The sequence below is a fragment of the Channa argus genome, chromosome 14 (genome assembly GCF_033026475.1).
Source record: "Channa argus isolate prfri chromosome 14, Channa argus male v1.0, whole genome shotgun sequence".
NCBI classification, from domain to species: Eukaryota; Metazoa; Chordata; class Actinopteri; order Anabantiformes; family Channidae; genus Channa; species Channa argus.
The window spans coordinates 17,275,678-17,303,185 of record NC_090210.1 but is presented as its reverse complement, the minus strand read 5'-3'; the positions used below and the strand labels follow the sequence as shown (position 1 = coordinate 17,303,185).

The 27,508-nt window shown below is 38.6% G+C and overlaps 2 protein-coding genes across 3 annotated transcripts; both read right to left on the bottom strand.

Annotated features, from left to right (window-relative positions):
- Window positions 1-73: 73 nt before the first annotated feature.
- Window positions 74-3,021, bottom strand: LOC137098234 (peptidyl-prolyl cis-trans isomerase Fkbp12-like). The gene is made up of 4 exons (XM_067474253.1): window positions 2,845-3,021; window positions 2,704-2,751; window positions 1,795-1,907; window positions 74-1,268 (listed from the first exon to the last, which is right to left on the bottom strand). The coding sequence occupies exons 1-4, from the start codon at window positions 2,879-2,881 to the stop codon at window positions 1,140-1,142; spliced, it is 327 nt and encodes a 108-aa protein (XP_067330354.1). The 5' UTR covers window positions 2,882-3,021; the 3' UTR covers window positions 74-1,139.
- si:ch211-106h4.4 (MAM and LDL-receptor class A domain-containing protein 2) lies at window positions 2,844-27,508 on the bottom strand. Of its 2 annotated transcripts, none has more exons than XR_010910588.1 (51): window positions 27,339-27,508; window positions 26,941-27,069; window positions 26,456-26,584; window positions 26,230-26,332; window positions 25,961-26,132; window positions 25,252-25,468; window positions 24,521-24,652; window positions 24,218-24,342; window positions 23,612-23,849; window positions 22,680-22,948; window positions 22,480-22,570; window positions 22,221-22,361; window positions 21,825-21,956; window positions 21,272-21,405; window positions 20,998-21,169; window positions 20,669-20,788; window positions 20,280-20,434; window positions 20,031-20,126; window positions 19,789-19,888; window positions 19,574-19,693; window positions 19,123-19,225; window positions 18,892-19,042; window positions 18,527-18,746; window positions 16,696-16,819; window positions 15,107-15,236; window positions 14,938-15,016; window positions 14,677-14,832; window positions 13,933-14,058; window positions 13,614-13,829; window positions 13,411-13,530; window positions 12,881-13,042; window positions 12,645-12,736; window positions 12,282-12,449; window positions 11,813-12,016; window positions 11,599-11,707; window positions 11,000-11,122; window positions 10,717-10,816; window positions 10,377-10,536; window positions 9,567-9,681; window positions 9,285-9,428; window positions 8,635-8,822; window positions 8,116-8,281; window positions 7,042-7,260; window positions 6,176-6,354; window positions 5,856-6,093; window positions 5,480-5,639; window positions 5,270-5,384; window positions 4,973-5,093; window positions 4,384-4,487; window positions 4,223-4,298; window positions 2,844-4,147 (listed from the first exon to the last, which is right to left on the bottom strand). XR_010910588.1 is itself a non-coding variant. In XM_067474248.1 (51 exons), exons 1-51 carry the CDS (start codon window positions 27,364-27,366, stop codon window positions 4,046-4,048), a joined length of 7,263 nt encoding a protein of 2,420 aa, XP_067330349.1. In that variant the 5' UTR covers window positions 27,367-27,507; the 3' UTR covers window positions 2,844-4,045. The 2 variants fall into 2 exon arrangements, 1 of the variants encoding a protein (XP_067330349.1); XM_067474248.1 differs by having other exon boundaries at window positions 4,394-4,487; window positions 27,339-27,507.

The following is a 27,508-nucleotide window of genomic DNA, read 5'->3' as shown; positions in this document are numbered from 1 at the left end:
GTTCAAATAGTGCGTGAGACAAATATTGTGCCTTAGGTAAAGCTGTATGTAATACAATTGTGGTGACAGAACATACACACAGGAAGGTTTTTAATTCAAGAACTGTAACCATGGATAGTACAATTTCTAATGGATGACACAGTGAGGAAATAAAACAGTAAAAAGGTTCCACATTGCACTTCAGGCCTATAAGTTTATAAAAAAAAAAAGACCGAAGAGTATTGCATTAGAATTGAGTTTGAAAATGATATTCTAATCCTATAGATGGTAACACAAGTACATATGAAAATTGAATTAAAATCACAACATTGTTTCGAAACATACAAAGAAATTTTTTTTGCTGTCAACAACTTGTAGTAATAAAGTCACACCTTAATAAAGGGGATACATTTGATGATAAAAAGTCATTACCACACTATCTTTGAGATGTTGGAAGAAAAACAAGCAAGTGTATTTAGTGCCAATGGTTCAGTCTTTGCTCGTCATCATTAACTACATTTTGTGCTATTTGAAATTACTAAGGAACAAGAAAATTCTACATGGCAATGTACAAGGCCAAATAAACCATTAAATTTAACAACTGAAGATGCTCTGAATGGTCAACTCAGCTGAGTAGAAATGTGTCCAAACAACTTGACCAGAAACAAAGGTGTTGTCTTCTTCAGTATTTTTATAAACGTATGGTTTTCAGGAGACAATGAATTCAGAATTAACCACATGTTGGAATTTTAAAAAGGAATAACCCATAATTTCAGGGAAACTGTAGCCACAGAAGTGGACGATGACTGATACCCGTCTGGCTAATGTGAAGATACAGTGAGCGGCAGCATATCTTAGCCTGGCTCTGTCTGTTACTGCACTCAGCCAAATAAATACTCTCACATAAGCCGCTTCCCCTACTCAAGGTGTTACCCAGCATTTGGAAAGTCTGGTAATGATCTACTCATTTAGCAATCAGCAATACAGTGTCCTCTAACGTTTGTTTGTCATTTATCTCAATTATACAAAGATAGCAGATTTATTTCTAAATAAAAACTGTATTTATTTATATAAATTCTTATGACAGCACCTTTAATTAGAGAGCAATTTGTGTCAGAGATGTGGGTGTAATGATAAAACTCTGAAGTGCAACCTCGATTTTAAACACATTTCAGAAACTCCACGTCAAAGATGAGAGTGGAATTTTCTGGGATGATTGGTGGGTATCCCCTGGCTCCGTACGCATAGTCTGGTGAGCAGATCAACCTCGCCACTTCGCCAACACTCATCTGTAGAGGAAGTGAAGCGCAAATCACATAAGGCCGAGATGGTTTTAAATAATCTGTTTTGGATGTTTTTATTTAAAAAGGGACACAGCGATCTACTCTTTTGTAACCAGCTGGTTTCAGCTCCTGCACGCCCACAACCCTTAACAGGATAAGCGGTTTACATAATGGATGGATAAAGTAGAGGGATACACAAGAGCGTAATATTAATGTAACATAGAGCGGAGTCATCCCAACTTAAAACGGGTCAAGCTGTTAAAAAACACTGGCTTTTTCATTCCCCGGTTAGCATCTGTTTAACCCCACCTGCCCAGTAAATGTCAGCAGGAGTAGATCAGTGAGGACACATCTCTGCTCTGCCTGTGTTCAAACATGAGCTTTGTCTGTTATTAACTTTCTCCTCCTACTAACAAACCACATTTTAAGAGATAACCTTTGTTCTTATAACATACATGACCAGCTTTGCACATTATCATTTAAATGTTTGGCTACATCGCATGATAAGTGGGAGGCTCCCTCAACTCCTTACCCTGGCTACACCCTCATCCCAACCACGAATCACTTCACCCTCTCCAAGTGTGAACTGGAAGGGCTCTCCCCGGTCCCTGGAGGAGTCGAACTGCTTTCCATTTGTCAACCTGCCTGTTTAAAGACAAAAAAGAGAAAGAAAGTTGTAAACAAGAGTTTAAATTTGCAACAATTAATCAACTGATCGATCCTCTAGAAGACCAATCAGCGGTTTGCTCATTAAACAATTAAGTTACCGGTTGTGTTAAAAAAAAAAAACACAACAAAAATGCCTAACTTTGCTTGTTTCTAAGTTGCCAGAAGAAAGGGTTTGATACTTCTGACATACGTTCTGATATTTGATAAAACGAGCTTATTAAGACACATCTGCGCAATAACTGCACGCATATTAAAACTTCCATTTAGTATTTTTGTAGTCTTAAAAATAAAATGGGATCGTGTGCACCGGGAGTGTATCAACCATCAGTACGGGAATGCGTCGACCATGGCGCTAATGCTATGGTAGCATAGGTTAGCTTAGCACAAAGAAAGGGACCGCTGGCCTGGCTCAGTATGAATGCGAAATGCTGCTTTTTCGCGGCGGCTATACAAAAACTAGGTGTCTTATGAATAAGCTTAGAAAGGTTTGTCGGCCGGGTTTTGTAGCGTTGGGTTCTGTAACACTTCTAACATCGGTATTTATTTTCCGCCGTTTTCAGTTTTCCAGCTAAGCTAGGCTAAGCTAAGTGCATTATGCTAGTACTGCTAACCACGGGTGGTGGCGCCCATCTTCTTATTTACCCTGAACGTTGCCATACTTACTGTTAATGTATCAAATCAACGATACATTGGCGCGAATACCGTTTTCCATTTTAAGTGAAAGTGGGGAAAAACCAAACAACCAGTTTTCCAATTTGCAACGAAACCTTACCGACATAGTGGACGGTGACACGCTGCCCTTTCTTCGGGTAAGTCTTTCCTGAAGAATGAAAACACGCATTAAATCCATTGTATGCTCATAAAATGAAATACAACATTAAGGTGTGTATTCATCGCAATTAAAAATTCTCACCGTCTCCGGGTCTTACGGTTTGGACGTCCACTCCCATTGTTCGCTCCGTACAGTGTCTCACTTCCTGCAGCGCAGTGTGCGGGGGTCGGGACTTGCACAGACGCGTCAGCCTCACGCAGAGGAGCCGATGAAACCTCGACAAGCTGAGCTAAAGCAAAGCTACTCTAGTCAGAAATCTCACTTAGAAAAAAAAAGACTTTGTAAATACAATACATCGTTTCTATATATTCATTTATATTACATGTTGTTTACTGCAAAAAGTGCCAACTTGTTCCCAGAAACTGCAGCTGAATGTATTTTCTGATTCAGGTGGCAACAATAGATGGAAACAGGAAGGGGAACATGAGTCTGTTGTCCCAAAGTGCAGGACAAAAAGCTTTTAGTTTTTATCTGGTTGGCTCAACTGCAAGAGTCTTAATGTAAATCTACCTCACTAGTCTGGCTTTTTTATGTTTTACTTTCTCTTACACATTTAATGTTATTTTGACGTGTTACTGGTTTACTTCATTGCACATTTAAATGTAATCTTGTTTGGTCATGTAAATTGGACTCAAACTGCTTGAAGGCAATTTCCATTGTTGATATTTCTCCTGTTCCCTGTCAGTCATCTGTGAAGAGTTGTATAGCAGTGATTTACTGAAGCTAGATTTGTAAGTTTGTGTGTCACACGACTGAATAGTAGCTCATCACTAACAATCTCAGCAATAAAGCCTGTGACTCACACTCCAGAATGAAAAATGTCACTGTTATTCCACTGCTCCTTAAACACTTGCATGTTTGCAATTCTCATTCCTATTCTGGTGTTTGCAGAGCTTTATTTACTTACCTAAACACATATCAAATATACCTATGTAAAATTACAGTATTACATGTAAAAGCCCTGTATTGAAAATCATACTTATTATAGTGCAGGAGTATTATGAGTTTAATGTACTTAAAAAGCAGAAATGTACAACATAATGCAACAGACATTATCATACAATGCAGTAAATTACATTATCAAATTATTAATACTCCAAAAACAGATGTGTTGGTGTATTAGCAACGGTTTACTGTCATGGGGGGTACGCTGGTTGGCTATATTTGCAAGCTTTACACCAGCAAAATGCTACATCTTCTAAACACCATAATTAAAATATCTTCAAGTACACGGGTGTAATTTACACACTGGGTAGAGTTTATTTGTAGGTGGTGATCTGGACTAAGCATCTGATGAAGTTAAAGTGGTGTCAGTCACTTGTGGTGATGGATCGTACAGATTGTTGAAGAAGGAAAAATTAGACTCAGTTCCATGTTGTGTGCCCTGGGAAGAAAAATATCTTTTAGCAGCTGAACTTTTTGGAGTCAAGATGTGTTTCATTAGATCATTACTACTTACCTCTATTTTACAGTCAAAGAGGTCAAATACAGAATTTTGGACAATCGTATCGTTATTCATAATTGTCGGCCGGTGCCTAAAACAGACAAGCACAGACGTCAGCAGGCAACATACATAAATGTGTATATTGTTATTATGTATATTAATTAATATATTTAAACCTCAGTGTACATTGTACGATGCTTCCGGTTTAGTATAAAGAGAAGAATGGAGATAATGAGTCCAACCAACAGAGTCAGACCAACTGCAAGGCCAACAGACGTCTCTGCAGAGACCAAAGATGTAATCAGCACAAGATGGCATTTGAATTTTTAAACACACTACACTTCTACTTAAGCTCTTAAGAGGCTTCTGACATATAAATGAGGCTTTATCTCACATTCATTATTGACAGGTACTGTTTGTGTAGTTGCAACCTGAAACACAAAAGCTTATTTCTCTGTGCCCACATTCGTTATAAAGAAAGTATTAAATAAGCTTAAATGAGCCGTGTTGTGAGTCAATCCCAGATACACCATCCTGCTGCTGTAACTAACATAGGAGCACATTATAATCTACAATAGGTCTGAAAATAGTGTTTACCACATGCAGTATTTAGTCCTCAGTGTTCAGTATAAAAAAAATATAAGTGGAGATGAGTCCATAAATGTAGCGTATGCAGCGGAACCTCAATTTTTAACAGTAAAGTTATACTGTAGACACTTTATATTAGTAGCTCAGCTGACGTAAGTAAAGATAGATTCAGGTTACCATGACTGTAATCAGGAGGGTCAGTGGGGGGCCCTGAGTAGCACTCGCCCGGGAAGATGGTGATGTCATCAAGAGCAACGTCCCCACCTGTGTTCATCCCCCTCTGATACACAAACACAAACTAGGACAAAAACAGAGAGATTCAATCAAGCAAAAAATAAAAAATGTATTCATATATCACCTTTTGTACATGTTGTATTTGTTTTTATCAGTAAGTTTTATCGAAGCGATCCTGGATGATTAGACTTAATTTATGTTTGAGCTTGATCCTCCTCAAACAAACCAACCAATAATTACCCAGAATGTTTCTTCATGTTTAATAGACACACTGGCCTCCTGCCACTTGTCTCCCTTGTTTCCTGACTCAATCCACTTCAGAATCCCCTCTTCGCTACCACCAGTATGCATTTTTCTAAGGCACAGAACATGATCAAATTAAAGTAAGATATTGCATTTGTAAGTGTATTTTTAATGCTTTCATGTCTCAGACATTAACAGTTACATTACCTGTCATTAATGTGAACTCTAAGAGTCCCAACATGGCTGCCATACATGTGGTACCAGAATTTAAGACAGTGCCCTCTAGTGGATGGATGGAAGACATCACTGACAAGGAAGGACATGTCTCCCCACTTACCCACTGAGCTGTCCACATAGAGATAGTAACCTGGGGGTAACACCATCAAATTATAAATCCCTGAAAATGCTGTTGTAGTAATTTTATAACCTGTGTAAATTAACGTCACTTCAAATAAGGACTGTAAAATATAAACTTTTAAGAGTAAGACTGTAAGTGTAATTAAGACTGATTAAACGCTTTGCTGTGGTTCCATGTAATGTTTACTTTAATGTATTCATAATACATTTGATTAAAACTGCAGACCGTGTGTTGAGTTTGTGGTGTGATCAGCACTGGGCCCAGTGTTGGGATTAGGGGAGGCTCCTCTGCTACGGAGCCAGTCTCCCTGGTCAACTTCTCCACCCACGTTGCTCCAACTACACATGTTGTTCTCAAAGTCACAGAATCCTTGAGCAGGACACTGAGAATCTGTCAGCTGTACATCATCAAAGGCCATGTCTCCCTCCCGGGTGGGGCCAGCCTTCACACTTTCCACCACGATCTAAAACACAGGATGTCTATTGGTACAAATTGAGTCATGTAATGTACTAACATGCTGTTTTGGGCAAATCATTGTGACTTACTCTGTAAGTCTGAATCCGAGGTAAAAGTGAGGCCTGGGCGAACCTCCAGAGCCGGCCTTGGTCTCCTGTCTGAGAGTAAATCAGAGCTTTCTTTCCATCTTCACTTTGCTGGTAAATATTAAGAGTCCCCATGCCTTTGCCATACATGTGGTACCACAGCTGCAAACAAGAACCTTTGCCTGAAGACCATAGGAAGGAGAACCATAGATAATGTGATTTCAATATGGAAACATCAGAGGAAATATCCACCAAAATTGTTATTGTTCACTTTTTACCTCTATAAACATTAGACTACTTAGATGTCAAGTTATTTGTGTTAGACAGAAAAGTTGAACTGGTCAACAGAGCAGTCAGAACTGTCCCTGTAAATGAAACCAACAACTATTCAGAACACTCAAGATGCTAGAACGTATGTGCCCAATCTGGGCTTCTGCAAGTTATCACTAAGGCACCTTTTTAATCATCTTGGATGGAATGGATTACATATTTCACAAAAAATATTAGTTTGATGGAAAAATAAATACATTTTAAGTCTCTAGGCTGTTGCAAGAATTTTTAAGGCCCATTTCTGATGAAATAAATGGAAATCCTGTTAAGACTGTTCAAAGCCTTTAAAAATCTTAAATTGCATCATACTTGGTTACACTATTGCTTAACTTAATGTTTTGGCCCTATCTGATTGAGACTCTGTCTGCATAAACTGTGAAATATACAAAACATGGATACTGTGAGCTCATTCTTAGTATAATTGTTAGACGATCTTGCTAAATGGGGGAAAACATGAACAAATTGGAATCAGCATATTTATAGCACCATAAAGACGATTACAGCTTAGATGGTAGAAAACACACTGGTTACTCTCCCACCTGCAGGGTATAGTGGTGAAAACATTGTAGCTGTTTGCCCCGCACGGTCCGCTGTAGAGGAGGGCACGTAGTAGTAATAGCCTGTGGGTGTGTTGGTGGTGTGGTCACTGTCTGGTCCTGTGTTGGGGTTGTGAGTGGTGCCAGACTGTCTGACCCAGTCAAAGTCATCACTGGTCTGCTGCTGCCAGTTACAGCTCCCTTCCTCAAAGTCACACAAGTCTTCAACATGAGAAGAATAACAACAAGTTTATTGTCATTGAGCACAGTTGTTTAGTTATTAATCAGTTGTTCCTCACTTTCTCAAGACACATTTGTTTCTACTGAAGATGGGTTTGGGTATTTCTATAGGGGTTATTGACAGTGATCAATGCACATAATATTACCAAACAGGATATTTCAACATGTAGCACTAAGTGTAGTAGTACTACATGTGGATGTGGGAAAGTACATGTAGTACTTTCCCACATCCTATTGCTCAGGATTTGATCACACATTAGTGGAAACCAAATGAAACATTTTCAACAGGATGACAGGACATCAGGGTGAGTGGTGGAGGAGAATATATTTGAGAGGATATGTTTAACTGTGGGGAGGGGCGGCTGTAGCCCAGTTAGTAAAGGCAGTCAACCACGGACCACATGGACAGTGGTTCAATCTATATGTCGAAGTGTCTCTGGGCAAGACACTAAACCCCTAACAGTCCATTCCCATCCCCAGCTGTGCGGTGCTGCTCCAAGCCCGGTAGAAATTGGGAAGGGTTGCGTCAGGAAGGGCTGTAAAAAACGGTGCCAAATCAAACATGTTGACATTGATCTGCTGGGGTGACCCTGAACTCACGGGATAAGCCAAAAGGCCAAAAAAAGAAAAAAGATTCACTGTGGGGAAAAAATATTCACTAAAAATGTAAGTGGCCCCACTCCCAGTCAATCACGGCCAAAATGGATACATACCAATTGTTTGAAAATAGTTGACAAAGTATTAAAAAATTAAAAACAATCTAGTCATCTGAAACAGTATCCACATTTAATGCACTCTGGTTTTTATGGGATGTTTTCCCAACTTGAGCCTTCTTACCAGAGGCTGGACATGGTCCACTGATGAAAGAGATGTCATCAATGGCTATGTCCCCTGCCTCTCCTCCCACTGTAGCCTCCAAAACCACTTGATGAACTTTCTGCAACATTACATGAGTCTGAACCAGCAGCCACTCATCCTCTTGATTTCCTGATTTTTGCCACACCTACAGGAAAGACAGGAGGCTGATTCACTCATCACAATGAGGATGTGAGGTTTTTGCAACACCATGGTTCTTACTGAATAAACCATGCATTAATGTTATTTTGCAATGAGTGTTTCACAACTACGTGAAATATAATAACAGAGGAAAAAAAATTGGTAACGACCACAAATATTTCTCAATCAGCCTCACAGCCGTTTTTTACTGTGGTAAAGGGAAGTTATATGTTGAACCCAAACAGAACATAACAAAAACATTGCCTTGACTGTCTTATGTACTCCCTATAGTTTTCATGCAGCAGCTTTGACTGAACATATCATAAACCCAAAACGTTTTTCAATTCATGCATGTTTTACCAGTGTTTTCTCAAAGGGATCAACAGTTTGAACATGCATCCGTAAAAAGCCCACAGTCGCTCCATACATGTGGTACCAAAATCGCACACAGTATCCTTTTTCTCCAGCAGGTGGCAGCAGAGATGACTTCAGTTGGGCCATATTTCCCTTCACACTGGGCGGGGAGCTTTTAATGTAAATGTATTTCCCTGTAAAACAACACACTTTGATGAATCACAACCTTTCTGGGTTGTCCGCTTGAGAAGACAAATTGTCTACAAAGTATTTTGTGCAATAATTTCGGAGCTGAGAGGAGATCAGGAGATGACTGGTTATTTAAACAATTATTTTAACACTTTTTAGAGGGTGTTTAGAAATATAGTCTAAAAATATGTAAAAACAAAAAAAAACAGAATTTGTTTGTTTGTAGTCAGTGGAAACACTATCATACAAACATTTCGTTGTGACACTGTTTTTCTATTAATTTTCTATTAATATAGTAATAATATAAATAATAATAATAATACTAAGAATATAAATTTGGCTGCAGTGAAAGATACAAAGCACATCATAAAGGACACTCAAGTGCACAACACTACCCTGTACTTATCTGTGTAATGTCTTAGGAAATGAGGGCGACAGTAAATAGTCCATTAAAAGTAGTGGTAGACCTTTGCCAGTGGTGTGGTCTCCTGGAGGCCCAGTGTTTGGGGTCTCAGTAGGACCAGACCTGCTGAGCCAGTCTAACTCATCTTCTGCTCCCTGTTTCCAAGCACACATACCATCTTCAAAAGAGCAGCCACAGGCAGACAGAGCTAGGGAGGGGAAAAAGAATTACTAAATTAGCCAACCTTCATCGCCAGGTCTTGTTGCTGTCAGTTTAAACACAGCAAAAATATGGAAGCACTGTGCACCAAATTCATATTACTACAACTCAGTTGAACCATATTCACCTGGTGGTTGGTAGGATGTTTCACAGTTTAGAAAAGAGATATCATCCACAGCAACAACATTATCTCCAGTAGATGTGCCCCACTGAGTCATTTTAGTCATGCTACTGAACCAAAGCTGAAAGTATAAATAATTACATCAATGTTATTGAATGTCATTGAACTAATGCTATTAATATCACTGCATTATACTGCACATACATTACTAATACCCAGCGTGTGGACATGTAAATAAAAATCTATTGCAATTTCATTCTCACACCCTCTCCACCTTTGTTCAAATGCTAAACTAATGGCACTACTTATATTCACTTCCCATTTTCACTTTCCAATGTTTAATCAATTCTTTCAGCTATTTTTTGGTAATAACTTTCCTGTGATGGTGAGAAAATATAAATACATTACATGAGGGTGTCCACAAATGTAACATAGTACATAATAATAAAGATGTCATAATATGATTCTACCTCAGCTTTATAACATTCAGACATACTGAAGAACATATAGTATGCAAAAAACATCTGGCAGTTTGATTAATAAGATTTCCTTGGAATGTAAATACATAGATGAGTAAGATATTGACGGAAACTTGCTGGGCCAGATAAAGCCAAAACGTATCCATAGATTGAGATGTGACTCTGAAGGCCTATAGAGTCAATATAAAACCACACCCCTCGTATCTTGTATGAGAGCACATGCATTTTGTTTTGTTCCTCATTAATACACATTTTTTATTTGTTCTGTTTTTATCTGTATGTCTCTTGCATAAAAGAACAAACTGTTTATCTGTTTACTGAATACACGAACACACACCTTGTAAGGCTGCTGGTGCAGGCCTAGTGGCAGATACTCTGCAACCCAATGGGAGACAGTGCTGTGACTTCGTGACCACAGGATTGCTTCACTCCCTTCAGCTTGCTGCATAAGCACTCTGAGTGACCCAGCACTCTCTTCTCTGATGTGGAAGTGAAACCTGGGTTTAGGAAAGAAGGAAGGAAGAAGAGGAGAGTGTTGGATTGGGAAGACAGTTGCGTGGTAGAAAGACAAAGGGAAGCATTGAGCAATTCACACAACTCTAAATCAAAACAAATAATTTAAAGAGATTAAGGATAGTAAGAGAACTGTGGACATCGGTGTTATGGTTATCACTTACAGAATCTGGCAGTAGGGGGATGAAGCGGGGAGTGAGGGACTCCGGAGTTGGGCTTCACTCTGTGTTGACCCCTGACTGAAATTCACTCTCATGTAGTAACCTGAGAATGAGGGAAAATGTCTGAACAAAGTTGACGCTCAAACATGCTGACTTAACTGCTGGGGGAAGATTGAAGGATACGCTTATGTGACAGCTGCATTACTGTATTGTGTCATTGCAAAATTATTTTTGTGTGGGTCTGCAAAATCGATAATGAAATCAATGAATAAGCCACTTAAATCACCTGTTTCTGTAGTGTGATCTGTCGGCGGCTCAGTGTTGTTGTTGGCTTTCTGTCTCTGCCACTTGCTCTGTCCATCACTGGTATCAGTCCATTGACACTGGTCCATCTCAAATGTGCAAGGACCTAAAAAAAGTTGAAAAGAAGGTGTGTGTCATACTGCTGAGAAAAGAAGTGAGGTGAATATTGATTAATGTGCCACAAGTGGCATTTCAAACAGTACATCCACAACTTGTAGCTTGTCCCTTTCCCCTGCTAAAAAAAAAAAAGCCACCACCCCTCTTTACTGTTTTTACTTTTTAATTTCAATCTCAATTCATATAAGGTAGTTTCACTGAAAGGCTACCATTGCCCTTCACAAACACGGTGATCACATTCACACAGTCACTGACCAGCTCCACTAAAGCGGCTGTGATTGAGGGCCTTGCACAAAGGCACCACAGCTGAGCTGATGATGGAACATTTAATTCTGCCAGAGCAGGGGTTGAACCTGTGACCTTGGGATGTAATCACAAGCTTGCTTTTCTAACATTAGGCCACCAAAAGCTGGATTACTGCAGGACTGTACAATCTGTTTTAAATGGATGCAAAATGCAGCTTACCACAGCCATCCTCGTCCTCCCCCTGGGGGCAGTCTGGATGATAGTCACACTTTAAAGTAGACGGAATACACACTTTTCCATCTGACCGCCAACAGAAAAACTGCTTGTCCTGTAACACCAAAGAAAACGAATATTAAACATGTTTACACACTTGCAGTAATACTTTTTTTTGTGTTTTACACAACTGCCACTGTCCCCATGGCGAGTCGTTTACCTGACAGGGGTTGACTGGTGGAGTTGATATTGAGGTTGAAGGTGGAGAAGTTGGTGTATTAGAGGACGTAGGCACAGCAGAGGTGGGTGACGTGTCAGGCAGTTCATTGTTATCCGGATCAAAGGCACACTCTTTGGAGAAAGAGATGTCATCCAGTGCAACTAGGCCTCTACGACCGTCCCCATGCTCATATCTGAAGACAATCTGACAAGGAGGCATACGGAAAAACTAGACATTCTGACCTTGTTCATTTTATCCTGTATTATGATACGGATGACAGAAATTTTAAGTCAAGGCCAAATATTGTATAAGAATATTGTTGCAAGGACGTGAATGACAATAAAATCTGTTTTAACATATACGTTTGCTTGCACGTTCAACAATGCAATATTGTCATAAATGAGGCCCTGGTTCACACACTTCACTCTCTTAAATTTGAAATTTAATAACTATCTGTGTCCCTGCTGACCTTGCTGCTGGCTGACGAGGTGAGCGTGACTTCTGCTCTCTGCCAGCTGTAGCTCTGTGAGTTTTCCCTGAGCCACAACAGTCTGTCACCACTTCCAGATCGTAGTGTCCTGGACCGGGCTGTCAGTCTGCTGGTAGCAATGTCCAGACTAAAGTAGAAGAACCTCACCTACATTTAAAAGAAGTATTGTAAAAAGTTTTCTTTAGAAATAAAAATAAATAGCTTTCTTCTGATGAACAGACTTGTGAACTGTTAACGTGCGAGACTGGTTAATGATGTATTGTACTTTATGGAAAAGAGATAAACATGAGATAATAACAGATATGGCCCATCTGCATGCAGTGTACAGTATAATTGACTCACAGTGCAGTTAGAGCTAGGTAGTAAAGTTTTGGAGAGAATCTCATAAGCCTGGCCCTTCTCAGTCAAGTGAGGCCCAGGGATAACATAGTGACCTGCATAGAAACATCATGCAACACAGAAAACAGTGCAGCATTACTGACTTCAGTATATATAAATTAAATGATGGAGTTTGAAGACATTCAGAGGAAAACCCATTAGGTTCCTCCTTTCGCTAAGTAGTTCAAATGGCCTTATACCTGCAGCAGAGTTTTGGGTGTGATCCCTGGGAGGCCCATTTTTGGGCCAGGCTTCCTGTCCCGTGTGATGTGTCCATTCAGCTCCAGGTGTGTCCACATCACTCTCTGCCCAGGAACACAGGCCTTGTTCGAAGCTGCAGCGCTCTACTACACCTTGTTGCTCTACATCAGTTTTTATTATCACATAAAACGAGAGTAAAAGGTAGACAAGTCAGAACCTGTTGATACTTAAGATACGTAGGCCTATGTTTAGATCTAAATCCAATCCAACATTAATATAATTACACAACTTTATACTTTAAACAGATTTATGACAAGGTTGTTTGGATACAGTGTGAACACTAAAATTCCCTGAAATATAAAACCACTGAAATGTTGTTTTTTTGGTTTTTATCAATCTGGTCTGGTTTATGTTTTGTCCCAACTTTCCAGAATTCTAATGATGTTGTGTTGGTTACAGTAAAGAGGGAGCGTACAGGCAGAGCAAAACTATATGAATGTACCACTATACGAAGTTTCTTATATCTTACCACAGTTGTTCTCATCAGACCAGTCCCCACAGTCATCACTGAAGTCACACACTTGGTTGTACTCCACACACACGCTATTGTTGCACACAAATGAACTCTGTGGACATGAGGGCTGGGCCTCTGAAAAGGAAACAAAAAATATTACATATATATTATCAGCTTTAAAACAACCAAGTTATTTAAAAAAGGTTCAGATGTGCTACCAGGCAGGGTGCAGTTGGCGAAAGCTATGTCATCAATGGCAATGTGTCCAGGCTTGCTGAAGGTCCTGGAGGCTTCAAACAGAATGCTGAAGTCCAGAGGGATTCGACCAACTGTTACCTCCCCGTGCTGCCACAAATCTCCATGGTTACCAGACAGCCACCACAGTGTTGTGGTCCGGGCACCCTCCTTTAGCACCACATTTAGGTCTTCTGTGTCTGAGACAGTGTATAGTTTAAGACTGCATAGAGAAACCCACATGTGGACTTATATGTGAAGGGAGAATTGCTTGTTTCATCGTTGTGCATATACAAAACGTACCCTCTCCATACATGTTGTAGTAGAAGTGCAATGTGCAAGTGGTGCTGGCCTGTCTGAAGGTGGGACTCTGCAGGGCAGCAGGGCTCATTTGATCTCCTTGGGCAGACTCCACTGACATGTACCAACCTAGAAATTCACATTTTGCTTAGTTTGCAAAGCAACTTACAGGCACAGCTCTTCCTAAAGCTTATCTCATAAAAAATAAACTGTCAGAAAGGTGATAATTCGAATATGTGTTCATCATTGAGGTCTTATAATGGGAAGTGGAGATGTACTGGAGTGCATACAATTAACAGATGGTTTTAATGTTTCAGCCACCGTTTTAAAAATGAATAGAGGGCCAAAACATTAAAACCCCCTCTTGCCCTACCCAAAACATATTTTTCAAATTGGCAAATTTCCTAAAGAATGTATAAATATTTGTTTAATCGTTCTTTCATTTGTGGTTAATTTGGATACTATACAATGGCAAATCCAGGATTGTACACTGTGCACAGCATTTCACACTTTATGTTTAATGTCTAAATACAGTATTTGCTCTGTTTCCAACTGAGCATCTAACTTTTAATGTCTAGTGTTTGTTTAGGTATTGGTTACCTGCATCTAGTGTCTTTGTTTTTGAATATGTTTGTGTGTAGTTTTTCTATAAATTGTGAAATTTTAGAAAAAATACTTTTTGTGCTGCACCTGTCCCATTGTACAGTACACAAAGAAAGTATACCAGAGGCTAATGTGTGATCCTACCCAGTTCAGTGCCCAGTGTGTGGTCCACAGATGGTCCAGTGTCCTCAGTACCATTCCTTCCTCTCACCCACTGAAACTGTCCCACACTGTTGTCCTCCCAGCCACATGTACCATTTTCCAATGAACAATCCACAAATCCTAAACTTGTTTCATTCCCTACAAGAAAAACAAATAATTTTATCTTTTAAAATTAACTTTTCATTAAATGCATAAAACAAAAAATTACTAAAGAAATAAAAAAAAACCCAACAACTTCAGTACCTTGACAAACACCTGGTGTGAGACTCATGTCATCAATGGCAATAAACCCTGTGTTGTAAGTCTCTGCTTCAATCAGCAGCTAAAGCACAAGGTTTTTGAGGAAATCAGTGATTATTATTCATATGATATCTTAATATTATTATACTACAATCACTAGTGTGGAAAGTACCTGGAAAGGCTTGATCCTCTCTACAGACTGTGAGAACTTTCTCCATCTCTGTCCACTACTGTTGCTGTTGTTCATCAGAACCTCCTCCGATGGCCCTGTCCGCATGTACACCCGCAATGTCCCAGAGTCACTGGCAAACAACAGACAAATCCTTTTATTTCATACCTGACATGTGATAATAGCTTCTGTTAACCAACAATAATTTGTCCACTTCATAAAATTGCTCTTATAGGTGATTTTAGTATTAGTAGTGTCTCTGATCTTTGCAAAGCATTGTGTGCTTCTGCCACTACTAAAAATGAAAATCAATGAAACTGGTGTAAAAAACTATAGAAACTCATTTATAAACATTTTCATTCCTTTTTTTTTTAATTTGGGATAACATTGTAGTATTAAAGTATTGTGAATTATATTATACATTACATGTGAAGTAAAGGACAAATCCTGGTCAAAAATAACTCAGAGGCCCAGAGAAGCATTGGTCTTAACACAGAACCTTGTTGACCTCCATAACTAACTTTTCTATGTGTGAAAGATTTATCATTAACCACAAGTTTATCTGAAAAATACAACCCCAATTCAAAAAATGTTGAGACAATTTGTGAAACCTACATAAAATCAGAATGTAATGATTTGCAAATCTCATCAAACCATATTTTATCCACAATAGAACATAAACAACATATCAGATGTGGAAACTGAGACAATTTACCATTTCATGGAAAACATTAGCTCATTTTGAATTTGATGGTCATTTAATGGTCAGAAAAGAGAATTATGAAGAAATACTGCTAAATTATCAGTTTCAATGCCGTATGCAAGGATTACAACAGTGAGTGGGTTTATTTACATTTTGGGAAAAACTAATTTAATCTAATAATGAATTAAATGCAGTGTTGCGACAGTTACTGTCAGTCTCTACATGAATGTTAAAGTTACCCACTATAATGACTTTATCTGTACTAAGCAATAAATTGGATAGAAAGTCTGTAACAAATAGAAGGGGGTTTTAAATTAAGCTTGAATGGAAGGATGCCTGTGCTTCTAGGAACCAAATTAATATGACTTGGGGGGTTGACTCATTTAGTTTGACATAATCTGGCTGCTGCAGTCAGGTGTTAGTAAGACAAAATAAATGGAATTGATGATCGCTTATTAAGTCATTTACTAACAGAGATTTAGGTGAGATGATTCACATTTCATTGTTTTGGGGTTTTGATCTGTGAGAGGAGTAGTCTTTTATTACAGTACGTTATCATGATTAACTCCTCTTGTGTTTTGGTTTATTTTATTTAGTTGGTAAGGGCACAGACACAGTCTGTATAACCTTTTCCCCGTACAGAATACAGCATATATCAGCTCATTCAACTCATGCTGATCAATGTTGTACATAGTGAACTCTGCCACAGAATACCCATGGTTGTGCACAAACTCCAGCAGGTGATTCATGTCTAAATGACATTTGTGCACACTTTCTGAGGAAGTTACTGAGGAAACTAAACAGGATAAAGTGCATCCTCTGCATTGTCACATACTGTATGGTGTAAAAGGGTGGTGATTTTTGCTGATAGTGTGGGTTTTTTGCTGACCTGCTATCCATATGGTACCATAAGGTGAAACAGGAGGGGGCGTCTTTCAGTTGGATCCATTGTGACACTACATGTGCTAGACTGCTGTGGTTTTGGTGCAGTGCAGAGCTCAACAAGAACCAACCTTAAAAAAAGAACAGTAATATTAAGTTAACCATTAATATAGAAAACGTATGTAATACTTGATAATTTAATATTCTTTTCTCAGAAATTTAAATACATGGTAGATGAACCTGTGTGACAATTCTCACTGTTCAAACTTTGAGTGCAATAACTTTAATTTCATTGGAAAAGAAATGCTCTGAATGGAGGAGAGAATAATGTTATTGATTTGGCATTAAGAGATAGAAAAAGCCTAAATACCATTGCTAAAACCTGTTCAAAAGATTACAGGAGTGGACCAGAGAGATGAGCTTTTTTGCTTAGTAACCCATAAATAGAACTGGTGGCCATCAGGGTGTCGTACCTGCATTTATCACCTCTGCAAGTCAACTGTTGAATGAAAAAAATGTGGAGAGACGTTTTTAATCTTCTTCTCTATTGATCCTTAATGTTTTATTATTCTGATTGTGTTTTATATGAGTTGTTGGAAATGGAGAAAAGACGGAGGGCAGAGCTGAAGGTAGCAGAGCTTAAGATGTTGAAGTTTTCTTTGGGAGTGACGAGGCTGGACAGGATCAGGAATGAGGACATCAGAGGGACAGCTCATGTTAGATGTTTTGGAGATAAAGTCAGAGAGGCCAGATTGAGGTGGTTTGGACATGTTCAGAGGACAGAATGTGAATATATCTGTAGACGGATGCTGAGGTTGGAGCTGCCAGGCAGGAGGTCTAGAGGACGACCAAAGAGGAGATTTATGGATGTAGTGAGAGAGGACATGAAGTTAGTTGGTGTGAGAGAAGAGGATGCAGAGGACAGGGGTTAGATGGAGGCAGAGGATTCGCTGTGGTGACCCCTGAAAAGGAACAGCCGAAAGGAAAAGAAGATGAGGTGTTGGAAATGGAGAGAAATTATGTGATAAGTCATGGAAAAAAAGTCATGAGTAATAAAGTTGCAAGTGTTGAACTCCACCTACAGACACATCATTTATCATTACCCACAACAATGGCAACTGTACTTTGTCAGCTTATTAACTTGATGTGAAAGGCTGAGTCAAACACAGTCGAAACATGAGATTATCCAAATGCTGACAAGGTATTAATTACACAGCAATTTGAGTTAAAGGAACAATGCTAACTTATTTATAGTGAATCATTGCTTCTCATTGAGTAGATACAGTATCTGTGTACGGTATTGCTGACTTTGGTCATGTTCATTGTGCTTGAAGCCATATTTTTAACATACATTATCATTTAAAAGCCACCCATTCTCCTTTTGTGCCCTCTACAGTTATGAAATCAAACCAAAGTTAGCTGTAGCTTTGGCACTAATAGCTGCGCTTCAGGCCACTTGACAAGTTACTGCAGCATCAGGTTAATGAGATCAGTGACACTGAACCCAAAATGAACCCAGTGGTCTTACAATCTGAAAATCTTGAAAAACAATAAAAAGCAACATACAGAGCAAAATTTATAATCAGAGCAAATACAGAAGAGAGAAGATATCAATTTTAGAAATGCCAGTGTCAAAATCAAATGAATAGATGGATAGATGGATGGATAATATTTAAAGACTCGTTTGTTGGTTTGTTTGTTTTAAAGACAATAAAATACATACATACAATATAGACATACTTCCCCCATTAATAACAACTGAAAACATCAAAGTTTCTATGTTTACTCCAGTTGGATATTAATGTATATCTTATAGTGGAGTAAATCTGAGGTCATACCCTCTGGGGTCTGTGTAGTGTGATCTGTAGATGGACCCTGGAAGCCACCATTGGCCATCACCCAGTCATGTCCATTTTCTTTAAGGATGTTGACCAGGCTGCACTGTCCAGACTCAAAGTCACAGTTGGCCGGTGGAGTACATGCCCCATCACTCACATAAATATCATCGATTTTCACTGTAGTGTTCATGCCTGGCACATGGTATGCTTTAAACACCACCTGGTGAAAGACAGGAACTGGTTTGAGCATCTGACAGGAATTAGTAAAATAAACAGTATGAAGAAAATACAGTATGCAGTTTAATCATAAGCTGTGGAAAAAAAAAACAGGTTGGCATTGTTGCAAAAAAAAAAAAACAGCTCACATGGAATTTGGCAGGGGAGGACACAGTAACCTGTGCCACCTCCCAGTCTGTAGAGGGCACTCCAGATCGTTCCCAAAGGGCTTCACTCTCCTCCCCATTTAGCAGCAAATGGATGGAAAGCCCATTAGAGGATTCTGCAGGTAACCAATACCTAAACAAACACAATGCAAACATTAAAACCTTCAACAGAGGACAACGTATAAATGTGTGTGGTTGTAGCACTGGACTCACCAGAAACGTACACACATCTCAGTACCTGAGTGATACTCTGGTGTGATCAGCTGAGCTACTTCAGTTTGTGTGAAGTCTGATAACTTCACAGTCATGTAGAAACCTAAAAGAAGGAGCCAGAAGGAGCCTTCACACGCAGTCATGGGCTTTATCTAGTTACAGGATGACTGACAATAATACCTATTTTGATCATTGTAGTAGCAGTTCTCACAATAAAAATGCACAATTTAGAAAACATAGCAAGAAATAGCAGAACAGCCAGGTTTCTGTTGATAGGACTCAACCTACTACTCAAAACCATTTTTCATTCTTAAATTGTGTTAAATTTACCAATGATTCACTTTAAATTATACATTTCACCTATTTGGTGTGAGACCGTGAAAACTCTGCTCTTTTATTCCGATATTTGCAGTGTTAAGTTGGCCCTGAAACTCCACAGTTTTCTACTCACCGTTTTCACTTCCATAGGTGTGATCCACGTGATATTTTGTTCCCCTTTGGCGAACCCAACGACCCCTATGACTGACATGGTTCTCAAAGCCACACAGGCCGGACTCAAACCCACACACATCTAGAGTGGTGTAGAAAAGGACAAAGCTGTAATAATCTCCGGCGTGCTTTAACTTCCTGTGAACATCAGGCAGTGCAGGGTTTGTGTTCACATACCCTGAATATTGCAGACGCCCTCTTTCACTGAAATGTCATCAATAGCAATGAACCCTCGGCTGTTTGTATTTCTTTGACCAGTGAACATCAGCTGAGAAATCTAATCAGTTTTTAACATAAATAGACAAAGTTAATTAAAACTAATTAAGACACATTTCAAAGATTCTTGTATTTATCTCACGTTTGTTTGTGCATTGTGGTAGTAATTAACCCACAGCACAGGTGGTTGTGTTCAGTCTTACTTGTATTGTATCGTTCATGTTGATGGTTACTTGTGCATTCAACCACTCTGGATTTTGGGTCCCTCTACGTGTCCAGACTAACAGCTCAGAAGTTTTCTAGAACACAACCAGTTAATTATACTGTAGCTCTAAAGCAGAGACATAGTAATAAAACCTTAAACACAAGGTGCTGTTTTTAAATAAATTTCTTATTTTTTATATATATATAAAATATATATCTTGTATGTACATATCAACTACGATACATACTGTCTGAACCAGCAAATCCAGGGTGGATACTGAAGGCCCAAGCATATAATACCAGAATGCAACACAGATATGCGATGTAAGATTGACGACAGGAGCAGAGACGACTGCTCTCTGGCTGTCCATTGAACCAGATCCATTCAGCAGCAGAAAGAAACCTTGGTAGAAGAAAACACAGATATGTAGACCATTGTTTTTCCAAAAGAGTCCAAAGATAACCAGTTTAGAATTACATAAACTGAAGATTTGAGAAAAAATGCGGTATTTATTAAACCATACAGTGGTTACAAAGATCTTCATTATAGCCCCATAGGGTTTTATATGAGGCCATTTTTTCCTACTGTCAATCAAATATTAGTGTTGATGCTCATATTAAACATCAATATGAATACCTCGATCATTTGCTACAGTGTGATCATACAGTGGTCCATCCCATGGCTGGTCGATGTGATATCCACTAGTGAGAGACCAGTTGAAATCATCGCTGTCCTCCTGGACCCAACTACAAAGACCTGATTTACAAGATAAAGTTTAAAATCTTAAAATCCTTTGTGTTCAACAAAGGCAATGTGATAAACAGACATATACAGCCTATTACATTAATAGTAAGCAATGCTCCTTATCCAAAATCAGCTGGCCTCAATTTTAGCTTTTTTATTTAGTATTTAGAGCTGTAAAACTTTATTTATTTTATTTATTATTTATTTATTCCCAATGTCACCTTGCTCAAAGCTGCAGTCCATGGCAGAGGCAGGAGCAGCAGTGGTCATAGTGACAGGGTTTGGAGTAGTGGTTAGTATGATGTCATGACAAGATTCATTTCTAATGATGTGGACATCATCCAAAGCAAAGCTTCCTTCCTTTGAGGCGGGACAACTGGCTTGTAAAATAATCTGTGATAAAGAGTAACAGTATTTTTAGACTTATGTATTTAGAGACAGTAATTTTCTGGTAGAATTCAACAGTGTATCATGATATTATCTTTGTTTTTCTACCTGGTGTGGACCTGATGACCTGTAATCCACCCTGTCTTGGATCCATGTATTATTCATGTATCCACTTGTGTTCCACACAGAACGCAGTCCAGCAGTGTCATTCACAAAAACTGTCAGTGTAATGACTGAGGGCCCTGAGAGTATGGGGGAAAAAAAGAATCTCAATCTGTATGATGCCATGTGAAATAAAGTTAAAGACAGAGATAAATCATTAAGCAGTTGAATAAGGCAATTAGACCTTTAGTGAACCATGCACATCAGAATATTAGTGAAGCCAAGTCAATGCTTTAAAAAAATCATTTTATTTTTTATATTCATGTTAATGTACACACTATTGCTCTTTTGTGATCCTTAACATCACTCTTTACTTTTATATAACTAGTTTAACTTACACTCTTGTAAAATTGTTTTATTTCAATAAATGTTAATTCCACATTAAAAATAAATATGCTAAATAAAGCAAATTTTACAATGTATATGTTACCTACATGAATATGTAACTTAAACCGGTGACCAAATAAAACAGTCAACCAACGGCTTTAACAGTACTTACTATTAGCTGACCACCCTTGTGTGTAGTGCCAGAACTCCAGGCAAGCTTTGTCTACAGCCTCCATCTTTTCACTTTGCAGCTGTGCAATTTCTTCCTTATTAGACTCAGGTGGAATGAAGAATGCAAAATGGCCTATAATGAGAGAAAAATAACTACATATTTCTATGTGCATGCGTGTGCCATTAGCGGTCTGAGCAGCTTACATGCTATAAAGTTAACATCTTACTCAGTCTTTTTATTTACACATATATTCCCTGCTAGTCCGTGTCTTGAGATATCTAAGTAAGTCTCTCTGTTTCTTCTCATGAAGGATTCCAGTTGTGGTCCACCTTTTCTGATGTGCAAAATGCTTCGCCCATTACAGTGATAGCAGAAGAAGCGTGTGTGATGACTTACCTAAGGAAGTGCCTGTGCTGTGGTCTCTTCTTGGGATAAAAGTACCCTTACTGTCACCTGAGAGCCAGTCCCAGTCCACCCCAGATTCTGCTGGAGGATAGTTCACCCAGCCACAGAAATCCGTCTCAAAGTCACAAAAACCTACAAAGAACACATATACACATTCAGCATGCAGACACGTACACATACTTAAACACTTTTATCAATCCTTGGCTCCCCAGAAAAAACATCTTACAAATCTTTTGACTTTACAGTTTACCTTGCGGGGGGCAGGCACCATTAAAGACAGTGAGGTCATCAATGGCAATGTCTTTCCGTGGTCCATCTCCAACCACTGCCTCAAAAATGACCTATCACATAGTGTGAAACACTGATTTTAACTCATACTTTAGTCATTTACACATAATTGAAAATGTTTTTTATGTGTATAAAAAAAACACTAGGTGGGTGTAGACCTGCCTGATATGGGGTATTTGGGCTAAACAGCGTCACTCTTCCATGTCTCCAGTGCGTCCCCTGATCTCCACTTCTGTCCCAGAGCAGCACACGCTCTTGGTCGATGTCATTTGTTTGAAGGTAAACACTGAGTTCCCCCACTCCACGTCCTTCCATGTAGTACCAGAACATGAGGCATTCCCCATCAGGAGGGGTGGGCTCCATCACTGCAGTCATCATCGCACTTCTAGATCCCACAGGGTGACTCCATAACTGGGCACTCAAATAATAACCTACATAAAAGGTGGAGTTAAGGATGTGCTTAGTGTTTTTATATTTTTCTGCAGGGTATACAAACTAAATTCAAGACTTTTTATATATTTTTTAAAAACCACATTGGATTTTTTTAATTTATCAGAGAATCATTAGATAGATAAAAACTATTTTAAGAATACTTAATCCATCTTAATAAGCAGTTGTGTCTATCCTCAGTTCACTCCCTTTGATATAACATCTGAATAAAAAAGTATTCACTCATAAAATATGGGCTCAAGATAGCAATAATATTGGACTCAATTCACTCAGCTTTGCCCAGCCATCCCTTTCAATAGTTTTAAGCCTTACTCAAAAACCTTAAGAAGCTAAATCTCTGCACTGCTGGTCGGCTGTTCTGTGAGTCTCAGAAGCCTTTGAGTAATGTTATGTTTGGAAAACAGTTACATACTGTAGCCTTACATATTGTAATGTCCAAAGGACAGCTCTTCTTCAAACTAGACACTCGAGTTTTGACAGGTGGTGTCTGACGTCAAATTTGACAATGACCAGCACAGTAAACCCCAACCATCCCCATCCCAGTTTTTAAAGGATTAAACACCCAATGCCATCATTATATATCTATGGGATAAAACTTTTCTCTGTGATTCATCTGGCTGGAAAAAACTTCAAGTCAAGGAAACCTTGCTCTGTCCCGAGTGTGTGATCTGTGGCAGGGCCTGAAAAGTTGTTCGGTTGCGATGTTCCTGTGATTCGTGTCCAGCTGGAGTTTGCAGAAGGTTGGGGCAGAAGACCACAGAGGGAGCCCTGGAAGGTGCACTCTCTCTCAGGTGGACATGTGCCACCCTCACTGCTGGACACAATGATGTCATCAATGGCTATGCTCCCTTGCTTACCACCCACCACAGCTTCTATAATAAACTGGAGAACAGCAGGAATGAATTAAAGATGAGGTTTTAACAGAATTAAAAGCTTAAAGCTATGTTAACTCTCTTTTTAAGTTTCAAAATGGCTTCAATGCGAGACAAAATGCCAACTTTACTGAAGATACCCCACTGTTAAACAGGACCAGGTTAACTAAAAACAACATAAAAATCAGATGTAAGAGTTTCATTTGGGAAAAACATTAGCTTCAAGATACTATACACATGCTTAAATCAAGCAATACATCTTCACTAGAAAAAAGTTTTATCATTGTGAATAAATAATAAAATAATAATCTAAAAACATTCCTTAAATGATGCCAACAGCACAAGAATAAACTATCCATAAAAAAACAATAGAAATACCTGTATGGGTTTGTCACTGTTGAAGGTAAGATCAGCAAATCGCCATTTGTTTCCTTGGGTGCCACTTCTCATCCATACAACTGTCTCTGGTTCACCAGAGGGCTTTGCAATAAACCTCAACGAACCTGATTATAAGGTTATTAGAATAACACTTATGTAATACACTGTTTTATCACTATAGTACTCTCCTATTATTCCTTTTCCACAGAAGAAAAAACTAGTGTCAATGAAGCAGGTTTAAATTATTCAGGTTTTCAGAAAAAGTTGGAATTGTTTTTCCATCGGTACTTCTAGATGTCGTACCTATGCTGTTGCCAAATATGTGGTACCAGAAGCTCACACATATGACTTGACCTGCAGGCCGAGGAAAACTGATGAGTCGGGCTGCTGAGGATATATCTATGTTGTATTTAGTTCTTATGATCATGTAGTAGCCTGTAAAAGAAAAAAGCGATTCATGAATTGTGCACTGTTTTACGACTCATCAGGTACTAAGTATATTCAGGATGCAACCAGGAAAAACATAGATTGTAGTAATGTGCTGTAAATAAAACAACATGTTGGGAGATGATTATTCACACTCTAGTTTACACTTTGAGCGGATATTAAAAGGCAAATACTTTCCTAAACTGTGACAGTTGCATATTGCTTGTATGAGCAAATATTGTACTGGTAAGGCAGTTGTCCACTGACAACAGGGTCAGTGGTTCGGTCCCCCGGCCCCGGCTACGTGTCGAAGTGTCCTTGGAAAAGACACTGAACCCAAGTTGCTCCTGGTGGGTCAGGTGAGCACCTTGCATGGCAGCCAGTACCATCGGTGTTGTAAGTGTGTGTGTTAACGGGTGAATGGGAATCAACATTGTAAAGGGCTTTAGACAAAGCGCTATATAAGTGGCCATATACCAGATTAGTTTGTGTTGTTAGTGACTTCGTTAACCTGCTTTGTTTCATCTATTTCCTTTTTATCAAACATATGCCTGACATATTCTATTCTAACTCATGAAAATAATGTTTTATTTAATCTCAATACTCACCGTTCCCTTTTGGTTCTTCGTAAAATTGCCCATTAATCCTTTCCCACAAAAGGCTGGACGAGTAGTCATGGTACCATGAACAGGTGTCTTTCTCAAAATCACATGAGAGTTGGTTTGATCCCACAGGGACATCCTCCTCTCCACAGTTCTCAAATCTGACATCATCTAGCATAATGTCCCTGGCCCCCAGAAATGGAGGGGTGAATGAAAACAGCAGCTGCAGAAAGTGTTTAAAAAGAAATCAAGATGATGTTTTTTTTTTTACCACGAATTAAGCGATGGCTACAAAAGAGCTAGGTATCGTCTACAATTTGGAAGGCAACCACCATAAAACTAAAAAACTAAAAGCATACTCAGTGTGGGGTCTTAATGAAGATGGACAGTGACTTTTCAGAGGGAGCTCATTTCACAACTAATCTACCAGGCAAACATAGTGTAAAACAATAAAATCTAAGGCACTTTATTGATCCTACTAGGGGAAATTACAGGTTATATAAGCACAGGAAACCAGATAAAGATACACTTAAATTTAGAGGCACAATAAAACTTAATAAATAAATAATTAGGAACTACACTATCAATCTAAATGAAAATTAAAGTGATGTAACATAATAAATACAACAGTAATATATTTTAAAAAGGGCGATCCTCACCTTCTCCACTAAGTAAACAGTTTATTATGTAGTGAAGTTCAGGATATTTTACTGACCTTGTATCCTCCTGGCTGATTACCAATAAAGGCTGTAGCATTCTCCCACCCAGTCGTCTGACTTTTAGAAATCTCCAACAAGGTTTTCTCAGTGGTGCCTCTTAAAATAATTACTTTTAAGGATGATGATGATAATGATGAGCCGGACTTATCGTAAATATGGTACCAAAAGCTGAAACATATTTACAGTGAAGTAACATAAACTGTGAATAAAAATTCATGTCACATGTTCAAGCACATACATAATATATGAAACAACAAATAAGTACCCGATCTGGCATCCCAGAGCGCCCGGCTTGTCAACAGCATACTCCAAATCAGCCTTTTTAAAAAACCCACTTTCTTGATTACCATCTATATGCATGACATGTCCTGTATTAAAAAAAAAAGATCATAACCAAGGTGAGATCTTGTAATCCACAAATTTGTTATATCAATGAATTAGTTTTGAAAACTTATCAGCACAAATAGAACACAAAAAGAAATTGATTTTACCTAGAGAGCTTCCTGTCGTGTGATCCTCTCCAGGTATTGAGGTGATGTTTGCCATCTGCCATTTCCAGTGGTAGGAGACATCACTGGTATCTTTCCAACCACAGGTGTGATTTTCAAAGTCACATGACCCTTAATAAGTAGCAAAAAAAAATTAAAATGAACCGATTTTGTGAACTTATGTAACTTATTTTCAGTTTCCTGTTGTTTCATGTCATTTCATAATATTATTAAATTTTGGATAGTTTTGATGTTGAAACATCTCCAGCGTCTGTAAAATCACCAGTGAGCATGTTTTCTTCATAATGGAAAAAAACTTATTTTTAAATATAGCATCAAGATAAACTGCAATAAACACTCCAAAGGATATTTGTGTCTGACCCTAATGGACATAAAAGACATAAAATATTCTAAGAAGTTTTGTCACTGCGAATCATTGGTTGAGATTCCTTTTCAAATCCAAATGTACTTCAGAAAAGTCAGAATACCACAGAACTCTTCATCTGAGCCATCTTTACAATCCTCCTTAAAATCACAGACGAGTTGGGAAGGAAGGCATTCTTCAGATGTACATCTGAACATCCCGTCAGGACAAGATAACGCAGAGACCAACAAAACTGTAAAGAGATATTTATTACAAACAGAGTGTGAAAATGAAATGTGACTATAAATTTGAATTGTTTCTTTTTCTATTGCTAAACTACAAACACTTTCTACACATGCACATTTTAACCACTACAGACATGGTACAACTGGTCATCCTGTTGGAAAACTCTTGTGACTTCTCAGCCCCCTTTACAGTTCTTACACTAAAATAGTATTTATTTTACAGTATCCTTAACTCCTGCACGCTATAAAAGTGATAAAAAAAAAAGTTACACTTTACCTGAGAGTAACATAAATAATTCCTTCATGTCTGCAGAAAAATGTCACCGGGCAAGAAATTCAAAGAAAAGTCAAGATCCTTAAAGATCCATCTCGCTCTCCCAGCTAAACCTCTGATTAACACTTGGTGCCTAATTTACTATAGGACAACGGTTATAACAACATAAGAGC

What these genes read in the sequence shown, in the direction of transcription:
- LOC137098234 (XM_067474253.1), bottom strand. Translation starts at nt 2,881, where the DNA reads ATGGGAGTGGACGTCCAAACCGTAAGACCCGGAGACG. An exon ending in AACCGTAAGACCCGGAGACG is followed by an intron (nt 2,752 to 2,844) that starts GTGAGAATTTTT and finishes TTCATTCTTCAG; the next exon opens with GAAAGACTTACCCGAAGAAA. An exon ending in GGGATGAGGGTGTAGCCAGG is followed by an intron (nt 1,269 to 1,794) that starts GTAAGGAGTTGA and finishes CTTCCTCTACAG; the next exon opens with ATGAGTGTTGGCGAAGTGGC.
- si:ch211-106h4.4 (XM_067474248.1), bottom strand. Translation starts at nt 27,366, where the DNA reads ATGAAGGAATTATTTATGTTACTCTCAG. An exon ending in CACCACAAACTCAACACACG is followed by an intron (nt 5,640 to 5,855) that starts GTCTGCAGTTTT and finishes TGTTACCCCCAG; the next exon opens with GTTACTATCTCTATGTGGAC. An exon ending in TCTTTGACTGTAAAATAGAG is followed by an intron (nt 4,148 to 4,222) that starts GTAAGTAGTAAT and finishes TTTTCTTCCCAG; the next exon opens with GGCACACAACATGGAACTGA.